Source organism: Anopheles nili, chromosome 2, assembly GCF_943737925.1.
Source record: "Anopheles nili chromosome 2, idAnoNiliSN_F5_01, whole genome shotgun sequence".
NCBI classification, from domain to species: Eukaryota; Metazoa; Arthropoda; class Insecta; order Diptera; family Culicidae; genus Anopheles; species Anopheles nili.
In genome coordinates, this window is record NC_071291.1 from 37,019,450 (window position 1) to 37,041,488 (window position 22,039).

Here is a 22,039-nt window from a genome sequence, read left to right on the forward strand (position 1 = left end):
GTTTGTAGCACAGAAAGAGAATTACGTATGAAACAGCTCTGATAACGATAGAAGCACAATAATGTGGAATGCTTCTTTAACCGGTTTTCCAACAATTCTATTAACGTTTTGCACACATCTTCCGTGCGTTCGATTTTATCATGCGATCACTAGGAGGATAGTACCACACATCTCCGTTGTGTTGGAAGCCCATTTTTCATCCGCTAACCATCCCCCCACGGTCGTTGATCGTAAGAGGAAAGAAAATGGAAAAGCGTACCTATTTTACGGGCACGATGAAGCAACGCATATGTCGGTGGCATGACATATGCTTCGCACTGCTTCACTGGCATCGATCTACTAGATCGTTCATCGATCGCTGCGAAAGCCACGGTGCAATTACTGTTTGCGATCCGATTTTCCGTCCAACTCAACCGAAACCAATGGCGATCCATGGGAGGCTTCCATCGAAAATGGCTGGTCCGTGTTAGAGCGGATCATTTGGCTGCTTCAAACGAGGTGGCAAGCATCTAGCGCCGGAAAGGTGGGGTTGGTTGGCAGATTTGCCTTTGTTTTTTTCTGTTGCTAGCGATGAATGCAAATTGATGCAAAATTTGCATAACCATTATCACATAAAGTTGGCATTTATTTCAATTGGGAGCGCTACCGTAGCACGTAAGGCGTTTTTATGATCGTTTGAAAAGTGTTGACATTATCCTGTAGGATGCTGATGGTTGACCCGCTTGCCTTTTAGGCCTTCCGTTGATCTTCGAGCTACGTGCTCATCGAGTGACTTAAGACATGACTATTTTTATTCCCAAAAGGCCTCATGCAAAGCCGGTATACACGGAATAATTATGCATATTTTTTTTTTCATTAAATAATAAGCCAGCTTTTTCACGCAAATATTGTTTTCCCAGCTGCGATTGCTCCCGAGCTGGGATTTTGCCAAAGTAATGGCATTCCCATCTGCTCCATAATAACCCCATTTCGACCATCTATTTCTTTTTTTCACCCTCCCGTCGTGTGCGCTTTTCCTTCACACCTCGCGGGCGCAATTCCGCTCAGTTCTTTGCTTAATGCCCGTCCATCCGAGCGAAGCGCGCTAAACCGATTTGGAATAAATATTTATAATGAAAACCACATGGTTGGAGCTACACGAAAACACCCTCCCGGCACAGCGATCGATGGTGAGGTCATACAATCGGAACCGCAATCGCGTCCAGCCGTTCTTAATGAGGTGCTAGCGAAGTAAAAGTAGCCGCGTTTCAGGGATAATTACGCTTTCCTTATATTCGCGTTCCGATTGGGTTGCTGCTAGGGCCCTATAGGGGGTCGATCGATTCGAGGTCTTGTACTGTTTGTTTTAGGCAGCGAAGTACGCGAGGGCTAGCAATTAGGTTAGGGCAAACGAACGCAGTTGGGGAGCGATTTCGGAAGGCGCTAGAGAGCTACAGTTTACATCGTGTTCAATATTTGCTCAATATTTGATTTAATATTTTGCTCAATTATTGGTTTTATTACTCTATTCCCTGTGTGATATTGCAAAGATGATGAAACGCTTTGATCCCCAAACTAGTAGTTTGTTTAAAAAACCATATTGCATAACTGGTCATTCTAAGGGACATTTTATTAACACTATGCGTGATCGTGCATCGATGTTGCAAGGACGGAAACTGACTAACCACATCTTGGGTTTCCCCTTTTTGGCCAGTGTCTTGATCTTTCCACCGTTCAGCAGCTATCGCCGGTTCCTGATCCACAAGGTGTGCGCTGGCAAATCCTTCAGCCAGCATGATGTCGTGACTTTTTCCATCGGTATCGGCAACGAGCGGCGTACCGTCGTATGCTTTCGCCATCAACTTCTCCAGGACGTCAAATCAACCACCGGCAAGAGGTGAGTCTTTTATATACAACCAGCTTGTTGGACATTCCATAGCCAGTTTGAAGATCGAGTATCCAGCGTGAATTTAACACAGCTTCACACACTTTCAATAAGCTTTAGATGTACTGTCAACGCGATTTTTGGTTGCTTTTATGCTTTATCTATCTATCGTTTTTATATTGCTCACGGGCGGGAGTTAATTTCTAGCCCGTGCCAAGGGTCAAATTCCTGACCCAACCAAGGTCAATAACCCGCACCCACATCCGATGAGATGAGGATTTTTTTTTGTTTCATTTGCCAACATTTCGTACCGCCACGGCTGTGAATCTATATTTACTCCGGCGTCGCAGGTATTTTTGGGAAGAAAATTCTCTCCACCGCGTGCAGTGTCCTTCATTCATAAGCGGCCCGTCGAACAGCGTTACACATGAATCATCTGAACCGGTGTCTAAGCGAATTGGCCGGGGAATGTAGCTTAAGACCTTGCCTTTCGCTGCAACGAGAACTTGTACCCTTTTCGATGCGCATTCTCTAGCACGCATTACATCTTTGCAAATGCTGATTCGCTGCTGGCAAATTGCACAATCATAACGCTATATATTTTTAGAACATTAATTTGTTTCGCTTTGATTCGCGATCTATTGAGCCACACGCAAACGCAAATCGGTTTGCGTAGTGCGCTTGCGTTAACACATTCTTGTCTCAATGAAACGCAAGTGTGGCTTTAGTGTGAAGTAGTGGATGATCGTAATTTTTCTTTTTGTGTTTCTAATATTCCACTGAAAAAAACCCTAAAACGGGCATAGAAGGAAACAAACCGCAATCGAACGACGCGTGTTTGGTGTAAAATTTCAGCTCAAACTTTACAATGGCAATCAATTTCAAAACCAATCTATGGCCACAAATCTGGGGTCACAAATTACTCACTCCTGGCCCTCGCTTTCGGCTTGCCAATACGTCGACAAAAAATCAGCGATTCAGGTTGCACACCGATTGACACAAATTGTTACGCAAAAACCCCGATCCTCCCTCAAACGTGCCATTCGATACCGTTTGCTGCACGGACGTGCCGTTTTTTTCCACGGTGTGTCGTGCATTTTTCGTGCCACCCCCGGGTCGGTATCGGCGATGAAAGCACTGTGCCCCAGCCGCACGCACTGAACTCGACCTTCAAATTGGCCCCGCCGGCGCGCCGGGACGATAGAGAGCGAAAGCAGTGACGCGAAGGAAACGATCTTCCGCGAATACACTGACCTTTCGGTGCCGGTGCGTTTTGGTCGATAAGTGTTGCGTTCGCGTTGGTAGCTTCATTAAATGCGGTTTCTTGTGCTTTTGTCTTCCCGCAGCTTTGAGGAGTCGACCTGCAGCAGCAGCAAAGCCGTCTCGTCCGAGGAAGCCCCCACGAAAGCTCATTACGTTAGCTGGCGTAGTTCAACGACTGCACCGACGGTGTCCACCAACACCATCACTACTAGTACCGGCATCGGTCACGCAACGGCCACAACGAGCTGCTACATCAGCGGTGGGCCTCTGGTTTGTGGCCGGAAACGTGACGAAAAACGTGTCTCACCGAATCAGGCCAACATGGGCACCGAAAGCATCCTGCCGTGTGCTGCCACAACCGAAGGCAACCAGCATCACCAACAGCAACACCAGCAAACGTGCTTGTCTGATGGATGCGCTGGTGCATTCGCTGATACGGCGAAAGGTAAGTTTGTCACGTTACTATCGAGGTACGAAGGAGTCAATAGCGCTTCCGTTGTGCGGGTCATATGTAAGCTATCCAGAAAAGTCTAGACCGTTTAGGAGCTTTGTACTCAAACGCTGCTATTGGTTTTCTCCCTCCCACGTCCTGCTGTGCCTTTTCTAGGCCATTATTTCATTTCTGTAACGTTTGTAACGCCGGTCCACTTTTGTATTTTCCCCATTTCCGGCTCACGTGCAAGTGGCTTCGCTTTGCGCACTTGCGATCGCGTTACTTACGCGGGTTTCCTTTTGCTTTCGTTGGGGGAATTTTTTGTGCAAATTCGGCACTAAACTACCGCCGATTAATCGGGTTTGCTGTGCAGAACGAATGCCTTTTCGTTGCTGCTCGGATTTATGCGCGATTTTTTTTTGTGTGTGTGCTCCTTTCCCGCTTGGTCGTTATACAATTTGGGTTGAATTTTGCAACTGCATCACACGTTGCGCCGGCAATTTGCAATGCCTTTGTTTGCAAGTGCGAGTGTGGAATGGAAGTTGTATGGATGCATGTAGTTGAGAGTTGAAATTTTATAAAAAAAAAACGTTTTTTTTAAACCGCTCAAGGTTTAATTGAATCATCGAACCAGCCCAGTTTAATCGGGATAATCCGAAAGGCACATTTTGGTTCAAACTTGAACCGAGATTTCGTTTTAAATTTGATTAGCTAGTGAGGAACTACTCGAGTATGTGTTGGTTTAGATTAGTGATGCAATTATGCATTGAAGACGTATATTGTAATTGGTCATGACTTTTTAGTTTATTGTTGCCAATGGGTTAACTTTTGCTCAAAATGTTGCACGTTGGCAAAAATGGAAAAATGTTGCAAAAAGGCATTAATGTTAATTTTCACAATAAACGGCTTGCGTGTGCAAGTTAATATAGCTTTTTTATTGAGATCGCCCTACACGAAGGAAGGAGAACGTTGAGCCCAATATAGTTACTCATCTAAGGCAAGTTTTTTGCATTTTTACGATCGCATAATCTAGTTTATCCAGCGATTGATCGGATATTGGGATCGGTAAAAATTTGTAGCACATAAAAATCGATGTATTTAAAATTTAATATAATTAAAATTTATTACGACACTACATACTGTGTTTGTAATTTTGTATTGCAGTTTGTATAACTGCCTGTCGATTGGTAGATTTCTGGTCAATGCCTTGCCGCTAATTTGAATACCTTATTGTGATGCAACTAGGAAATGCTTTGGCGATCTCGATCGAGCTTTAGATTAGTAAATAAAACCAGTGGAAAGTTTGCTGGCAAAACATCCAAATTGGCTGATGCGTTCACAGATGCGGGTTTTGGTTAGCGGCCGCGTGAAATGGAAACATTTCACAGGCGGCTCCGTACGGCTGCATCCAACCGAGGCTACACTCTCCCGATCGGTGGCTTTGCTAAGTGGGCCACACTTCACACCGAGCAAGCGATCGGCCAGGGGAAGGCCGGCTCGTATTACGGTGCCACAAGCTTATTACGAAATATGCTTACCGTGGTGGCTGCATCAGCCAGCAGCCGTGGCGCCTTAGGCTTATGCGACTGACCCATTGGCACAGCAGCACCCCACTCCGTGTCCGGAGACAACCTGGAAGCGAACGAGGTGGTGTACGCCACGATACCGTGTTTGCAGCCTGCACCTTACCTACGAGTAGCAACAACTTGGAACCAACTGGTCTGATCGGCCGGGTGTTTTGGCGTAACCGAGAGCGACTGGTGCTGCCGTAGTTGCATTTTGTAAGCAGCGTCTCTTACGTTGCCCTTTTTTTTCGACAGTTCCTAACTGCCCTTCTGTTTACGTGCAATAACATACGCCACATTGGTGGTTATTTTCCTACCGATAGCCGCAGTATTTTTAAACATTGCCTCTGCTGTGCAAAAGGACGAATAAAAATCTTAATCTAAATAGTTTGTAAAATCTTAATCTAAAGAGTTTTGCTAATCTCTTTTTTTTAAGAAAGCTTGTTTAAATACATTGTAAATTACGTTGTTGCATTTGGTAAATTACGCTCTGGAAATTCTGTGTAAAAGGAAATTATTGTTGAAATACTGCGTAAACAGTATTGGGTGCTGTCAAACATGCTGGAACCTGTTGATTTCAACTCGTTATCCTTATATGATAATTTTTGCTTTGTATGGCTTAAAGATTTCTGTACATGTAACATGTTTGAAATGCGTCGAATGTAACTGCAAAGTTTACCAAATAAAACAACATTGTGTAAACGGTTAGAAAACAAAAATAAAACATCCTTAGATAAACACATCAACCCTTCAACCCTTAACAATAGTACGCCGCCTCAGGTGGAAAATTACTAAGCACGGCACACGCTGTCACGCATCCAACGGCGCGTGGGCTTGATGGTGTGCGTGCCCAGAACGACCGATTGGAAGGGGGAAACCCGCCACCGTTGCACCAGGCGTCAGACGGCCAGCAGACACCGTGTTGTTTCGTGAATGGTAAGAGACTCGCAGAGAAACAGTCGTCGAGCGTGAACGTCGGTCCAGGTGCGCGGTTGATGGGCACTCCGTGTTGTTACCCAACTGGCTTGAAAGCGAAAGCAACGCAGTTGTACTCTAGCGAAAGAATTCGCACGATTCGTTGCGGGTTGAGTTTGTGCTGTTCCGCGGTTCGAGTGAGAAGGTACCTATCGTCATTGGCCTTTTTTCGACGAGTAGAGCCATTGTAACCTATCAACCAGTAGAAGCCCCGTGCTGTGTGAAACGGTAAGAATTCTTTGCTTGCAACATTGGGAAGGAGTAGCTTTTGGAGGTTAGATCAGTGTGACGGTGTCGATGCAGTTTAAAGGTCGCGTTTTAAATGGCTTCTTTGCGAAAAGAATGAAGAATCAAATCGCCCTACCTATCTGCTGCAAATGGAGTAAAAATTGTAATGTGGTAGTTGTAACGAGTGCGGTTGGGTTCTGCCCGTGTGGTTGTGTGTGCCCATGCCCATGAATGACAGAACGTAGTAAGCATCGCTTCTGCGCAGTGCGTGTTGTGTTGACGATAGCAGAACAAAGGGCTCGTTTTGTCAAATTTGCTTCTACGTACAGTCCGGAGGGTGAGCTGTTTGTTTACAAACATGCGATTTCGCTACGAATAAGGAATTGCTGGATGTGCAACGGTGTTGTCGGTATGCGGTACAGAAATATAGTGCAATTCAGTGTGTTGATTTCAATAAATGTTTTGCAAAGCAGAAACAGATGTACACATTTCGTACCTATCAATAGTTTATGATAGTAATTATTTGTTTGAGGTGAATTTTTGTGCCAGTCTGCTAATAATTAAACTGTTTTGGTGATAATTGTTCCACACCGTGTGTTACTACGATTGCGTTTAAAAGCTCAGCCAACCCGTTAAATAACAAAAACCTGAACCGTGCGTGCTATGGCCCGACTGCCGAAATCGGCATAAAATTACCGGCTTATGCGTTAAAATCTGCATCATTAATTATCACACACTCGAACACGAACTGGTTTTAATTGGTTGTAGTTAAAGCTGCATTGTGCCGCACATTCGACGGCGCGTGGAAATAAGCTGCACGCCCTTTGAAAGGGTGCTAGAAACGGAAGAAAAGACGCAGTTCTTCATAATATGGGCAGCCACGCCTGTGCACGCTAGTTCGCATCATTGTTAGCTCGCGCTGAAGCCGTCTAGATGCAATTGCTTCGCGTGTTAATTACAGTGCAGCAAAAATCCGGAAGAACCGAGCCACTTCGTCACAGGCGAATCGATAATATGCGTTCCGGTAGAAGAAAATAATTAAAAAGCCGGTTGAAGAGTAATTTTACCGGCAAGTGAGCGTGCTTGAATCGATCGATTCGATTTCCTGAAGCGTTTGTAATTTACAATTTTATTCGTTAATGAAATGGTGGACCAAATACGGCGACAGTTGTTCGAATAAGCGAAGTAAAATACCCGGGATGTCGTGCTATGATGAAAAAAAAATCAAAGTTGCACAAAAGGTGCTTCCCACGTAGTGGCACGGAACTGATTTCATTTTGATTGAAAAATCGTCCAAGTTGCATCGTTTTTAGCTGAATCTGTTATTCTGCGTGGGAAGCGATGCATGCAACGACTTGCTTGGTTGAAAATGGATTACAAAACACTCAAAATTTGGGCCGAAATTGTTCGCTTATGGCATCGTATGCTCCCTGCAACTCATTTGTCGGTCACCACGCAGCAGAGTTCTGCTCAGTTGCACGTTCATTCATATGATATATAGCCCTCAAACACGGGTATGGCTCGGCAAAGGGAGATTGGAAACGTAATATAATTGTTGTGATGTAGGTTTTTATTATATCCAACAGAAGTTATGTGTTTTCTTTTGTGATGTAGTTTATGGTGTAAAGTTTATTTTTAATTGTCAACGTGGACTGATCATACTGTTGGATTTCACATTTTTTGTGACTATTTAATTAGCTTTTTGAACTATTTTAGTACAACCTATTCCGCGTATCTCCCATCATGTGCAAGATATAAGTAATAGTAGAAATTTGTGCATAGGAAATGAGGCTTGCCTGTGCAAATTGAAGTTGAATACATTCCCAAGCATCTCCCTGCGCTTTTGGAATACAAAATAAGGCGCCACAAACAAGTTTTCATCCGTTGTTCAAAAAAATGGCGGCCAGTCACAGCAAAAGTAGGCTCCGCATTTGGGTTTCCAATGCGTCCGGTCTCGGGAGAGAAAAGAAACCGAAAGTGTTTTAAGGTCGCGCCGGTTAGATAATTTGTTTTTGGGTTACCATTTCGCTTCGTTTTTATAGAGTAAAGATATTTTTTTCTTAGTTTCGCTTGGCGGCTCTCTTTTCCGTTCGGTTTCTTGCTCTCATTCGTACGTTGCTGGATTTATGTTGCTTTGTTCACAGTTTTCCGTATTTTCATGCATCTTTGGTACCCACCCGCTGTGCCACTTGTTGTCAGTTTGTAATTTTCATCGTGACTTCGAAAATGTGAAGAAATGAAAAGAGAGAGAGAGAGAGAGAAGATGAGAGTTAACTTCATGCGTAATAGGCAAAAATTCCCACCGCATCGATGTAATGTTGGAAAGCCGGGTGATGTTTTTTTTCGGATCCACGGTCCTATCAATGTACGATCGTTTGGTACCAGTGACCGCAATTCATCGTAATTGGTCATTTTACCACCTGTGCGCGCGAGTTTGTGTTTCACAGGCCTAACTCACTTTCGATACCATGTTCCGTGCATTGGATGGAAGTGGTGCTTGTACAACTGCGGGAATGCTGAAGAGGAAAGACGATCGCTATTAGCAACGCATTGCACAATCTACAACGCGCACTACAAACCAAGTAGTGTGTTTGCAGTATGGTTTACCTACGAGATATATAGGGAAAGGGTCTAGAAATTGAAGATCACACTGTATTTTGCTTCAATAGACATTGAACGCCATCACACGTGACACTGCGCACTCGATCACGTCTTGGCCTGTGAACGCTGTTTCCATGACAACAACATACTACGATCAACAGTTAAACTGTCAAGGCCAGCATTATGAAGACGGGGTGTGGAGTCCTTTGACGTGTCACCGAACGTGTGGTCTTTTATACGTGAGGCTGGCTTTTACGCTCAATAGGAGTGGGCTGTAGGTGGTTATGCAAACTTTCATTGCGCTTAAGCACGTCGATTTCGCCCTGCCGGCCTTGGTTTAATTAATGTCGTTTTAATTGGTGTGTCATGGTCATTCCATACGAAATGATTTGTACAATTGAGGTTGTTGAACTAACTAATTTATTGTATTTTTATGTCTTCATAAAGGGAATTAAATCCAGTAAAGCTAAGCTAAACATATATATCATCTTCTCGTTTATTTGGTAGTTCCTCCGTTGCCCTATTCGGACGGATTCGGACAAAATCATCAATACCATTTCAACGCGAGCCAGGGTGGTGTTGCTGGGAAGTTCCCCCCTGTCGTCGGTATCTATCGTCCACCGGCGGCAAGACGAGCTCTGAAGCTAGCGGATAACGTTGTCCAACAACTCGCACCACCAGCGGCCTGTGAGCACCCAAACGATTATGGTCATTTAACTTCATCCGAGTACTCGTCGACACCTGACCAACATCACGAGCAAGTGAAATTTTCACTAAACTCTTCCACTTTAGCTGGCACCGAGCCAGAAAAGGCCGCGATCACTTCCAGCCCACCAGATTCCAACGAAGGCCAACCGCTCGGAAAGGGCGACTCTCGTAAAGACGGTGCGTCTGAAAAAACCGGTCAAGAAAAGCAGGAACCGGAGCACTCATCCCAGCCTTCGCTGTCAGATGCTGCCCGAACTGTAGGAACTAATGTTATTTCCGGTAGTAACGCAGGTGTTACTTCTCCCAGCACAAGGTAAAAATGCCGACTAAAAAAGAAGGAAATGCTTTTAACGCATTTTTGCAACCACAAGCATTGGTTAAATTAATCCACATCGTGTGTCTTTTATAGGACAAACCGACCCCACCGTGAGCGACGACCGGATCGAGCCGTTTACATTCCGCGTGCACGCCGCAGCTTAACAACGCCTCCGGTGACGGCCACCGCTACTCATCCTCCAGCAGCCGCAACAGTAAGCGAGGTTGTGCCGCCGGATTCCTCTCTGAAGAGCATTTCACGTGTGGAGTTAAATCGTACTCGTCTTCCCGAAGTAAACCCTCTGTCCGAACCGGTGGCTGCGTCAACGAGGGCGTGTATTGAGCCTTGCGACGAGTTGCTAGTGGATAACTTCAAAACGAAATTATTAATCGATGAAGTAACAAATGCTTTACCGTCAGTTCGTGAATTACATAACAACACGCCTGGTACAGCAAACTGTGATAGTGAGATAAAGCCGTCGGCACATTCTGAAAGTACTGAAGTTTCATTGGCAACGCTTACAAAACGAAGCCTCATCTTAGAAGAACAACAGAGCCAGTGTCTGCCAGACGATCGTGATCAGGAGCACATCGATAAGGAAGCTTCGTGCAGATTGACTATCCTTCCACAAGGATCCCCTGTTGCGGAAGATCATCATTGTCGTGACTTTGCTTCTGAGACAGTATCCGCACTACCTTGCGTTGGTCTTACTCGACAGAATACTTTGGAAAACGATCAACCACTCGACGCAATGAATCGTAACAATCAACGAAATCGTAATGCACGCAACGTGGCAACGCCACCCACGTCTATAACAACCAACCTGCTGATAAGTGATCGTTCTGATGGCGAAAAAGTTGATCGCGATGAGAAGGAGCTACGGCGAGCATCTCAGGAGATCAATCGTAGCAACAGGAGAATTATGAAGCAGACGTTCAACTCGGACGTGCTTGAAATTGACGAGCCGACGCCACCTCAACCCACCGTGATTAAATCGCAAAAAGAAAAGCGGTCCGATTCTGGCGCAATAGTGGGGAAGGCTGGCGAGGGAGCGCCACAGAAAGCAAGTCCTGCTTCGAAAACAGCAGAGAATAATGCTACTGCTTCGAATGCAAATAGTGCCGCCGAGGATGAAGAGGAAGATTGGGAATCGATGTATGACGATAATGGCGATTGCTTAAACCCCAAAATGCTCGAAGAGCTCACGACGGCTGTGGGGAAAGTGTCGATCGAGATGCCTCAATCGGATTATAAGGTAAGCGTTAAAGCAAAATGTTCAAGCAATTTATTTGGTTTACTATTTGTTTGTTGCCGTTAGTATATTGGTTTTTGCCTTTTTCGTTTTTTTTTCTAGTCTTACCAAACAAAACAGGCTGTGCTGAATGAGGAAGAATTCCCGCACGTACTGGAAGTTTCAAATTTCCCGGCCGAATTCAAAACTCAGGATTTGATGATGCTCTTCTCGCAGTATAAGGAGTCTGGATTTGACATAAAATGGGTTGACGACACGCACGCTTTAGCTGTTTTCAGCAGTTCCAAAATTGGTATGTATTTAAGCGCTTAGGTCTGTGTACTATTACTGTACTTTCGTTTTGCAATCCTTATACAATAGCTGCTGAGGTGCTCGCTACTGGATTGTCGTTCGTGCGCGTGAAACCGCTAGCAGAGGCAACAACCGAGTCCCGTTCGAAAGCTCGTAAATGTGCCAGTTCTTTGCAGCCGTATCGCGCTCGCCCGGAAACGTGCGCAGCTCTGGCACGCCGGTTGGTAACCTCGGCGTTGGGTGTGCGTCTCAAAACAGCTCCCGAGGAAAGAGAAAATGAAAGGCGTGTGTTGCGTGAAGCCAAAGGTAGGATGGATAGATAAATTACTTGTATTTTTACTGGTCGAATTTTAATTTAATTCACTGTCCAATTCTAGAACGCAAGCTGCTTGCTGCCAAACAACGTGACGAAGTATGGGATAGCTAGTGTTCCGAGGAATGATGCATGTTCGCATTGCCTCCACCATAGTGCATTGGTGACCTTAAGTGAATTCACGATTTAGCTGCCTCAGTCGTGAATGCCATATCGGTTAGTTGGTCGATCAACTTGTTTTCTATTAGAATAGGGAGGATCTCGATTGTTAAGTACTCTGGTGACAACCCCAAAAAGCCCAATTAATGAAATAGTTGAAATTGGAATTACAGTTGCATGTAGCTGTCGAACTGAAGGGTATTTGCAAATGCATTTTTATGTTAATCTCTCTTTTGGTGTGTATGCCTTTCGCTATAAAGTATGCGAATGTGTCTAAAGTATTGCGATGCAACAGCATTAAGAATAAAAATGCTCCGAAGCAGGACCACAATGCAACAAAACAGTACAAGAAACAGGGCAAGTTCGTGATTATTGGAGTTTTCGTTTCAAATTGGAGCAGCAATTGTTCTACACAGAAGCAAAATCATGCAATTTAATAGCTTATGAGTTAGGGGGAGTCCAGAGCAATGATTCGTTCTCCCAAATAGATGAATTATCGTGAAATGTTGAATCAATTATTGATAACTGTATACAGCAAGGTGCTGTTGAAGTCTATACAGCATATTAGTCGTCCTGCGTGGATACATATTTAAATCCGTTTACACACGATGCGTACAGAACCGTGAAGGGCCGATGCGTAAGAGCTTAGGTTCATCGCCTCAATCGTCATCACGTTTATATCTTTTATTTACAATGCAAAAATAACCTATAGATTAGATTCTAATAAAAAAAAGATCTGTTTATATTTGAGTTTTCATGTTCTAAATAGTAAAAATATGCTGTGTAATGCACTGAAATTTTTATGTCCTTCAAACTGCATACTATCATTTTTTCGTATAAAGGTGCATTGCTATGCAACAAGGCTGTCCCTATTATGAAATATTTCATCTGAAATATTTCATTCAAGAGCTATAGCTCATTCCTTTGACTGTTCAATTACCAAAACAGCAGAGTCGGAAGAAAGAAATAATTGAATATTCCACCATAGATCATACCTGCATCGTATTTACAGTAGATGATGCAAACAGAATGTCTTATTTACTTGAACAAGGATCAAGATTGATCGTCTGCTACCGAAATAAGACAAGAATAAAGACTGCTCTCTCTTGCGTTATTTGAATTGCATCGATTTGTTACAGTTACGAATTTGAAAGTCAACTGACGTGTGTCATGTCAAAGTTAGCTTGCATCAAACCGTGTGTGTGATCATACCATCGAAAATTGCAGTTCAGAAAAGCCATACAGTTTGCGTGTTTGTTGAAAATTGTTACATTTTTTGTTGTTGTTCTTGTGAGTGCAATAAAAATCTCTTGTTTTTTTATCGTTCTGTGTGTGTTTATAAAAATCTAGTTAAAATTGCATTCTTGAGAGAGGAAGAAAAAGCAAACGATCCGTTGCATCCAAACCGTGCGACAAAATAAAATAGAATGAAAGTGAAATAATTACATCAGGCGCGTAAACGCCAGGATGAGGGTTTGTTTTTTAAAGCCCCCGAAACACTTGGCTAATTCGTATATTATCATTTACCATCGTAATCGTACAGTCTTTTGCGCTTAGCTCCGAACACAACTGTTTGCGCCGTTGCTTATGTTTATCGCGTGTTACAATCGCGACGCGTAGCGAGAAACATCGGCGTCATGTCCGTTAGTGTAACCGTGCACGATATTGGCCCATCGTCGCCGATCGTGGCTAATCCGTTGGCCGATTTGGAACATGTCCGCAAAACTGCCCACGAAAAGCTGCGCATTCGTCGGTTGGTTCAGGTGAGCGTTTTAAAAGCGCTGGTGTCGATGACCTTCGCCACTGTCCAGCGCGTGAGGGCTGACCTCGTTTTTAATGTTTGGGCTCTTTTGACAGTGACGTAATACATTAGGGGTCCCAGATATGAACTGTTGTGGTCAAGCTGGTGCTTCATTTAGTAACCCAATTTTCTACCGCCCCTGTGTTGTAGGTCCGGCAGCAATCGAAACAGCTAGCAGCGAAAGTGCGCCAAAATTATCAACAAGCAAAGGTGAAAGAGTTAGCCAAAATTGAGCAAACGAAGCGTGAAGAAGTAAAAGCCTGGAAGCGGCAACATGTTCGTCAGTTGCAGGACGAGTATGCGCGCACTGTTTGCGAGGTGGGTGAAGCTCATAGGGCGGCTGAAGCCGCCGAAGAATGTGCCGTCTGGTTTGAAGAGAAACGTGCTACCCAACAAGCCGTTGCGTTACAGCGTGGGAAAGCGGCAGAAGAGAATGCAGCACGTGAACGCGAGCGCAAGAAAGCGGTGCGTGATGCTAAAATGCGCAAGAAATCTTACGTGCCATCGCGATCGATTGCCGTACAGGCGTCTATTCCGAATGTGGAACCCACTGCTGAAGAAGACCCACAGAGTGCCGTAAATGCCGCTCCGAATGACGTGAGTTCGTCAACGGACGTTACGCTTAGCCCGTTCGAGCAGTTTCGTTCGATCAGGAAACCCTTGGAGCACACGATGCCAGAAACGATCCAACGCGAGGCCAAAGATCAGATCTACGGTCCAGGTACTACTGTTGGTCAAGGGGACAAAGAAAACGACCCGTGTAGCGGTAAAGACTACAGTGCCACTGCCTTCACTTCGCCGAGTGATTTTCGGCCGATTGCGGAACCGCAACGACGGCTGCAACCATTTACACAGATCACTGAACTGATCCAGCAACGACGACACCGTCAACTGGATACCGACGAGAACCGACACCAGCTACCGACTCAAACAATATCTTCTGGGGCACGGTGTGGGGTTTATGGGATTCAAAAAACGGTCCAATTTGACGATATGAGTGATAATACTCTCTCCTTTCCGACAAGCTCAGTTCTCACGAACGACGATCGCCCGTTCTCAACAGCACCGGGTTCTCCAAGGAAAATTGTACCCCGAAAACTCGTAGAACAGCCGAAGGGACATCCGGTGAAGGTGCAAGAGAAGGAATTAATTTCAACCGCCAAACGAGGCAAAGTTAGCCTTCCTGAGTCAAGTTCATCTACATCGTACGGTACGAGTGCGAAAGTACAGTATTACGACTATAACACAAGATATCGGAAGGAATATGATCAACCGGTTGGGTTTGTCAACCGTGAAGAACGGAAACTAGACGATCCCTCTGCAATGGAGGAAGCGAATCGTTATGAAAAATTGCAACAAGAGCTTGCAAACGCACGAAGGTAATAATTAAAGCCAGTATTTGCCGGTACTGGCAATACCACAGTGTAATGAAGTTTCGCTACGAAAAATAATAATATGATCTTTCGATTGTTCATCAGCAACCTGGCAGATGATCGCGGTAAACCAGCCCTAGAAAAACAACAGACTCGAAAAGATTACGAAAAGCTCTCGAAAGAACTTGATAATTTGACCAAAGCTGGAAACAAATTGAAAAGTTTGGCTGTGGTAAGTATGACTACTTTTATACTAATGCATGGTGAGCGAGACTAAATAAGGTTTCATTTACTTTTTTCTAGCCCATAAAAGCTCCACCCTCGGAGGCCTTGATCAAGCAGAAAGCGGAGATACGTCAGCGGAAGGCAAACGAGGCCATCGAAACCCTACTACAACAGCGAGCTTTGATTACGTGCCCGGTGGTACCTTCGCAGACAGATAGGCGAACAGCACCCGTAGCGCGTCCGTCCGTAGTAAATGTTGCGGAAAAGCCATCACACATGCGCCAGAGTGCTACGGCAGAATGCATGGAAAATCGCAACAAAGATGCTTCCACCGATAGCTGTACCTCGATCGTGCTGGGTACGTTCGAGCGGCCGGGCATTCCATTGCCGACGGACGAACTTGGTCCGAAGGATGGCGGAGGGATGGATAAAATCGAACAGCTAAAGAAATTGCTGCATCAGATGCAGGAACAGCGACAGCTGCTTATGGAGGAGATTGCGCGTGAGACGGCAGAAGAATCCTCCAAAAAACAGCAAAGTGATGGCGCGAATGGAAATGTAGCTACGAAGCAAGAAATTGCCAGATTAGAGCGCATGAAACAACGCCAAGAGGAATTGATCGAACAGCAAAGATTATTGCAGGAGCGCGAGCGTGAAGTGGAAGAGCTGGATCGACAACTGAGGGAGAAATTATCCATGTTACGGTTGAAGAAACAAGCACAGGACACCGTGCAAATGAAAACGGCCAAAAAGGACACCCAAAAAGCCCCGAAGCAGCAGCAGCAGGTGCAAGTGGAAACGAGAGGAAATAAGGGTGCAATTGATGTCGACGTGATCCAACCGTCGTCGAGCACTACGAGCGAGAGTACCAGTGGCTTAGATTCATATGAAGCAGTTCAGACGCGGACCGGTGATGCCCCGGTAAAGATAATTATCATGGTGAATGATAAGGGAACGCCATCGAAAAGAAAACACAAAAAGAAACTTCTTCAGAAGAAAAGATCACCGGCTAAAGTTGGGGTGGAAAAAATTGAAGAACAACTGCGCCAACCTCCTGAGATGGTCGTGAATCCCCCGCCAGTGCGAAAAGAACCCATACAAGTAAGAAAGCTGAAGAAAGGGGTGCCATCAAAAGTGATGGAAATCTCTCCAGGTAGCACTTCGACGACGTCGACCGTGTATCGAACGTTGCCGCCAAAGATTGGCAGTCTGAAAATAAATAATTTGCTGCCACAGCCACAACCTGCAGTAGACATTCAAACACGGCAAAGCGTTCCGGAGTGCACTGTTGGATCGGGTCCGAAACATCTTTTACAAAAGACGGCTAACAAAATGAACATCGCCGTAGGCAATAAACGGGCTAAGGGAGAAAACTTGAATCCGCATTTGCTTAAGTATATCGTTCGACTGCTGGGAATGTCTCGGCAGTCGATCGACCAGCTCGGTGTAAGCTCGACGAGCGTGTCGACGCCGAATGCGTCCGTTGTTAATGTCAGTACCAACGCCGGTACACGATCGGATGTCGCTCCGAACGAGCAGGAAGCCGAGCGATTGGATCGGTTACAGAGATTTATCGACGAGAACTACAATTTCCTGCAAGAGATCGACGAAACGCTGAAACGATCGGATCAGTCAACTTTGGGTAGCAGTGATCGTAGCGGGACATCAGCGGCTGGCAGCAGTTTGATTAACGACGTGCAGCTGACCGATGGCGATGTGAGTCGTGTGCAGGATGTCTGGATGAAGACGTTGCGGCGTAGGGAACGTATCAAGCAAAAGCAACAACAGGAAACATTGCATACCACGGAAAAAATCGTAGGCAACTCTCAGAAGAAGAATGATGCAATGCAAAAGTCTACGAAAGGGGATGTTTCTGGAGTGCAACCACTAACAGACACTCGCAAGCGGAAGAATCACTCGACCGTGAATGAGGACGTGCGTTTAACCACCGATCAACAGTCCAGCAGCGCACGGCAACCGGTAATCGTTAGAGAAGGCTCATTGAAGTCTATACTGAAATCTCCCCCGCGAGATGCATCATCGAAGGTAGCTAAAATCATTACACCCCAGGGGCACGTGGAGGTGATTAATCTGAGCGATCGAGAAGAGCAGAAGGTCCTGGAACACTACTCTCAGCTGAAGGAGTGCTCTAACCAGCGCATTACGGAACTATCCGAGATGATCAATCAGGTGCGAGAAGAAACGCGCCGCCTCGTCGAAGATAGTCTATCGTCCTTTGAGCAGCAAGAATCAACTAAATACATGGACCTACCAACAACAATCAGTGCTGGTGGGCAGCCACACAAACACGCGACTGTTGCTGCGCCGCCTGTAGTGGAAAAGGATCCCTGCGAGGGGGTGGTTGCTGCATCTTCGGGACCGCCGTCAAACGTGCCGCTGGGTGAGGATCTAGTTAGTGAGGAAATCGATAACATATTCTCCTCAAAGCAGATCGGTCTCAGCAAGGACAGCGGTATAGCTATGTCGCGGCCACTTACCGCGTCCGATATCAGGGAAAGTCCGTCGGAGGAAGGTAGTCAGGGGCGCGAACCGCTTCCGTTCGAACCGTTCTTCAAAGATATTCCGAAGCCCGCTTCCATCGCAGTAAGCGGATCGCACGCTGGTCTAAAACCGTTGACACAGGTCGCGTCAGGGAGCATACGTCGGGCCGCTCCTCCGATCGCCATCACCCGATACAGTCCCCAAATGGATGAGGTACCGATGCACGAGCTCTCGACGATTCCGGAAGTTGATACGTCTGCTGTGGCAACCTCGAAAGTAAACGAAGTCTCCGCTCAGTCCCTTTCGGTTGACAATTCGAACCCAGCTCAACAGACTCTTATCGAGGCTCGGAATAGGCTACTACTGAATGATACTGTTCCCGATATTGGATATGATCGGTTCCCCAAGTACGAAGAGTATGTGCGAAATACCGTAGGAGATGTCGCGTTGGTGCGGGTCGAGTTGGAGAAAACGACCGAACATACCGATAAAGGTGAGCTGCTGCGGTTAGATATGACCGGCGACCGTGAACCCGACCGGCTGCAGTACCGTAGCTATCCACTTCCGGCTCCACCTTTTGACATAACAGAGGAAGCAAACGCAACGTTGGAACCCCGTCCAAATGGAACCGACGTTGCCGCCAGTAAATCCAGCTCAGATGCTTCACTTCCCGATGTGGTTACCGAGCTGAAGAAGTTGAACATTAACCTGCCGTTTAATAATTCGCTAGACAATTCTAACCGATCGACGCCGCTGTCAGAAGCGCAAGAGAACCAGCCAGCAACAATGCGCCCCAGACCTTCACATCAGGGCGTTCGGAATGATGCGACAGAAGCGCAACTGAATCAATTGTCCGAATCGCTTGCCCCAGACCTAGAGGAGTTGTCCGGGCTTCGGTGGGCGTCGTCGATGTTGAAGCGCCATCAACTGGGACGGAAGCAACAGCTCGAACAACACTCAAGCGGTTCATCACCAATCTCCTTGGTGGAAGCGAAACCGAACTCCAGTGACGCAACGATGGAGAACGACATTTCAGACACGGGCAAACCGCCCAAACTGGCTGAGTTCATATCGCGTCAGCTGATGATGCGAACGCATTCGGACCTGCTGTCAGGATCGTCCGCATCATCTTCGCAAAGCTCATTGCACCGGGTGTTGCTGAACATGAGCCATTCAAACAACAGCAACACGTACTCGAGCCCCGCGCGAGAATTGCTCCTACATACGCCGACGGACGCGAAGAGTGTCCATCGAACGTCGACCCCGGTTGCCGTCAGTAAATCGACTGCCAGTGGCAGCAGTGCACGTCTGGGGGTTGAGGACGTTACGGAGCTCGCCACAAACCGCACCGACGCCGTATTATTTTCTGGCGAATCGCAGCTATCATCCGTGCATTGGAACTCTTCTTCGCCAAGCTCGTCGGAGATGCAGTTGCCCGAGCATCGCCTTACTGCGCCCGATGTCCGGCTGGAGAGGCAGTCGGTGACGAACGACCGTAGTGGAAAGTAATATAACCATTCCAGAGATATTTTTAGGGGTAGAGATTGATAAGAACTAGCGATTATTGTGCCTTCATTGCAAGAAGTTTGTTTAAATGTACTCAAAATTAAAATTAATAGCATTCCAGAGCTATTATAATTTCCCACCTTTTTGTAATTATGATCGATACAACAACGGTTGAAATGAACGAGTGCCTTCCTGCAAGAAGTTCTTTACATGTACTCAAAATTAAAATTAACTCTTTTAGCTTACCTTTAGTGCTGTTGTTATGCAGTAGGGCTGAACTGTTATTCGTACCTAGATCAATGTTTTAATTATTTATAGCAACGTTAATGAAACTTTTTTAAGTAAAGTAACGCATTTTTAAACGATTATCAATAAAGCATAGAAAAATTACTGTAAAAAATCATCCGCAATGTAAATGTGAATTATTTTCAGTAGATAATTTATTATAATTCTGAGTGCGCAATAGCTGTTTATGTTGCAATGTTTCTTGCAAAGGAAGATCAATAACTTATTGGTTTTTGTATTTTTGGTAAGCCTTTTTTAGTAAAACACTTCAAAAGCTCATCTTGTACGTGAGGGGTCCGTGCATTGCTCATTTTCATTGCAGCTAAGATATCGAACGCACGATGGTTAATCGCAATTACTCCACTGCTACGGAGTATACAATGAATGTACCGTCGTACGTACCAGTAATCAACCATTTCCTGCAGATAGAGAGTTCAAATTATTTTTTGAAAGTTTGTTTCGCTTTCTTTGCGTTTTACCCATTCGCAGTCATTTTAATCAGGTTTGGAGTACCCTTCAACGGTAACGATGGTTCTACGGAGTCCACCTTCCCGCTTCCGATCCGGTACATCTCTAGGAGACCGTTTTTGGTAGGCGAAAAGATGTACTCGGTATCGCTTGTGCATACAACACGGGTCTTGAACGGAAGCGGCATCTTTATGATGAGTGCTGGAGTTGAATTCTGAAAGAATCGTAATTGCATTAAATTACTTGTGTACCTGAATGCGAACGCCTGCACGACGGAGAACTTAACACTCACGATGCTGTCGGTTATATCGTGGAAAAACACTTCCCCCGTAAGGTCGCAACTAATGAGCAGCTCCTGGCGACGGTTTTCAATCTTCTGCAGGCTAGTAACGGAAAACGAATGGCTCTTCAACTCGATTGTGCCCGGTGCGAAGTAGTTCGCTTTGCCGGAGCTAATGGTAGTAGCTGAGCCGTTAGCCCCTGATGTGGCCGTGCGGTCCGAAGCGGACACACCTAGCGGAATCAGCTGCGTTGTCGAACAGAGCAGCAACGATCCATCGCCGCATCCCGCCACGAATTCGGTATTAGAAGTGGTCAATATTTGTGTCAAAATGAGGGCTCGACTGCTGGCAGATGGTAAGCTAAGTTTAAAAATTTTATCCTTCACGATCGTTTTACCGATCCGCCATAGTATCACAGTTCCCTCGCTGTGTGCAGTGAGCAGGGCGTAGTCCGATTTGGACATGACGTTATAGCGTGCCCATGCCATGTCGACCACCTTTCCGCAGTCTGTTGTTTCTGAATGCAGCTCCGCAAAAGAATTTCGTTCGTTTTTCAGATTCATCTCGTAGTGCCATATATACACGTCCCCAGACACAGTGCCACCGGCAAACATGTCTCGATTGTACGGGTTCGTTTCGAGCGATTCGATGCAAGCCTTCACCGGATTACTGCACAATTCTACCCATTGCACGGAGTTCCCGAAGCTGTATCGCTTTGGGCTGAAAACAGTTACGACGGAGCTGAAGTGTTCGCACCATGCCTCGTGATTTGGGCTGCAAGCGAGCACTAGCAGCGGTGCATCCCGTGTTAGTATGGACAGCCATGTAGCAGCTCCAACACTGAACGGTTTACTATCGTTTCTTTCCCCCGTTTGATCCACGTGGAGGCTTTTAAGGGTGAGTTCCTGATGACGACTTACTTGGTACCGCTCGGACGACTCGAACATATTGTCGTTGTAATCGAATATTGGCGTTATTCCATATGCAAGTTCCTCCTCTAGAACAGGCTGTATTTTCCTTATGAATGAAACCAGCTTAGAATCATCATAGGTTGCAAATTTTTTGCTCCGAGGCGCACTGATCGTTTGAGTCTACAATAACGGTCAAGGGAATCATGAAGGTAAGCAAAATAAGTAAACCAGTTTTCTCGCTAAAATATAAATCTCTGATTCAAGGATACTTGCGGCAGTTTCTTTTCGTTCCTTCGGTTCTGTTGTGGCATCGTTCCTGGTTGACGGAGGACGGGGATCCAAACCGACATCTTTCGTGGCGCGTTGTTCCGTTGAATCGTCGCTGCGTGAAGATTCAAATCCCACCACCGCATTGGATACAAGTTTAAGCTTAGCTAATTCTGCATCCATCGCGTCTAATGTAAGCAATCAATCGATGGATTATGTCGTGTTTTGAATAAAAAAAAACTTTGGCGTAAATGATGCCGGTTTGTTGTGGCTATGCTCACGTTGCTATGGTAACAACGTGGCGTTTGGAAAAGTACCCGATTTTTTCTGTATGGGACTGTACAATTTAAATTGTGTACAACTGGGGCTGCAGTTACACCAAGGTGTTAAATAATCGTAAAAACTTTTCGTTCCAAACAATTTATTCATTCTAAATGGCCTCAAATACGTCG

The 22,039-nt window shown here is 45.6% G+C and overlaps 3 protein-coding genes across 3 annotated transcripts; 2 read left to right on the forward strand and 1 right to left on the reverse strand.

Annotated features, from left to right (window-relative positions):
* The first annotated feature begins 1,619 nt into the window (after window positions 1–1,619).
* Window positions 1,620–12,669, forward strand: LOC128722424 (uncharacterized). Its single transcript, XM_053816104.1, has 8 exons — window positions 1,620–1,876; window positions 3,211–3,572; window positions 9,437–9,950; window positions 10,047–10,964; window positions 11,073–11,208; window positions 11,308–11,497; window positions 11,566–11,802; window positions 11,874–12,669. Exons 1-8 carry the CDS (start codon window positions 1,620–1,622, stop codon window positions 11,921–11,923), a joined length of 2,664 nt encoding a protein of 887 aa, XP_053672079.1. The 3' UTR covers window positions 11,924–12,669.
* A 936-nt stretch (window positions 12,670–13,605) lies between these two features.
* Window positions 13,606–19,378, forward strand: LOC128720109 (uncharacterized). Its single transcript, XM_053813755.1, has 4 exons — window positions 13,606–13,731; window positions 13,920–15,148; window positions 15,248–15,374; window positions 15,446–19,378. Exons 1-4 carry the CDS (start codon window positions 13,606–13,608, stop codon window positions 19,376–19,378), a joined length of 5,415 nt encoding a protein of 1,804 aa, XP_053669730.1.
* A 637-nt stretch (window positions 19,379–20,015) lies between these two features.
* LOC128720857 (uncharacterized) lies at window positions 20,016–21,770 on the reverse strand. Its single transcript, XM_053814556.1, has 4 exons — window positions 21,594–21,770; window positions 20,421–21,500; window positions 20,140–20,342; window positions 20,016–20,079 (listed from the first exon to the last, which is right to left on the reverse strand). The coding sequence occupies exons 1-4, from the start codon at window positions 21,768–21,770 to the stop codon at window positions 20,016–20,018; spliced, it is 1,524 nt and encodes a 507-aa protein (XP_053670531.1).
* Between the last annotated feature and the right edge of the window lie 269 nt (window positions 21,771–22,039).

Coding starts and splice junctions, on each gene's coding strand:
- LOC128722424 (XM_053816104.1), top strand. CDS start 1,620: ATGCGTGATCGTGCATCGATGTTGCAAGGACGGAAACTGACTAACCAC. Junction 9,951..10,046: donor GTTACTTCTCCCAGCACAAG/GTAAAAATGCCG, acceptor TGTCTTTTATAG/GACAAACCGACCCCACCGTG. Junction 10,965..11,072: donor AAATCGCAAAAAGAAAAGCG/GTCCGATTCTGG, acceptor GAATGCAAATAG/TGCCGCCGAGGATGAAGAGG.
- LOC128720109 (XM_053813755.1), top strand. CDS start 13,606: ATGTCCGTTAGTGTAACCGTGCACGATATTGGCCCATCGTCGCCGATC. Junction 15,149..15,247: donor GAGCTTGCAAACGCACGAAG/GTAATAATTAAA, acceptor ATTGTTCATCAG/CAACCTGGCAGATGATCGCG. Junction 15,375..15,445: donor AATTGAAAAGTTTGGCTGTG/GTAAGTATGACT, acceptor ACTTTTTTCTAG/CCCATAAAAGCTCCACCCTC.
- LOC128720857 (XM_053814556.1), bottom strand. CDS start 21,770: ATGGATGCAGAATTAGCTAAGCTTAAACTTGTATCCAATGCGGTGGTG. Junction 20,343..20,420: donor ACGATATAACCGACAGCATC/GTGAGTGTTAAG, acceptor CGATTCTTTCAG/AATTCAACTCCAGCACTCAT. Junction 20,080..20,139: donor ATTAAAATGACTGCGAATGG/GTAAAACGCAAA, acceptor CTCTATCTGCAG/GAAATGGTTGATTACTGGTA.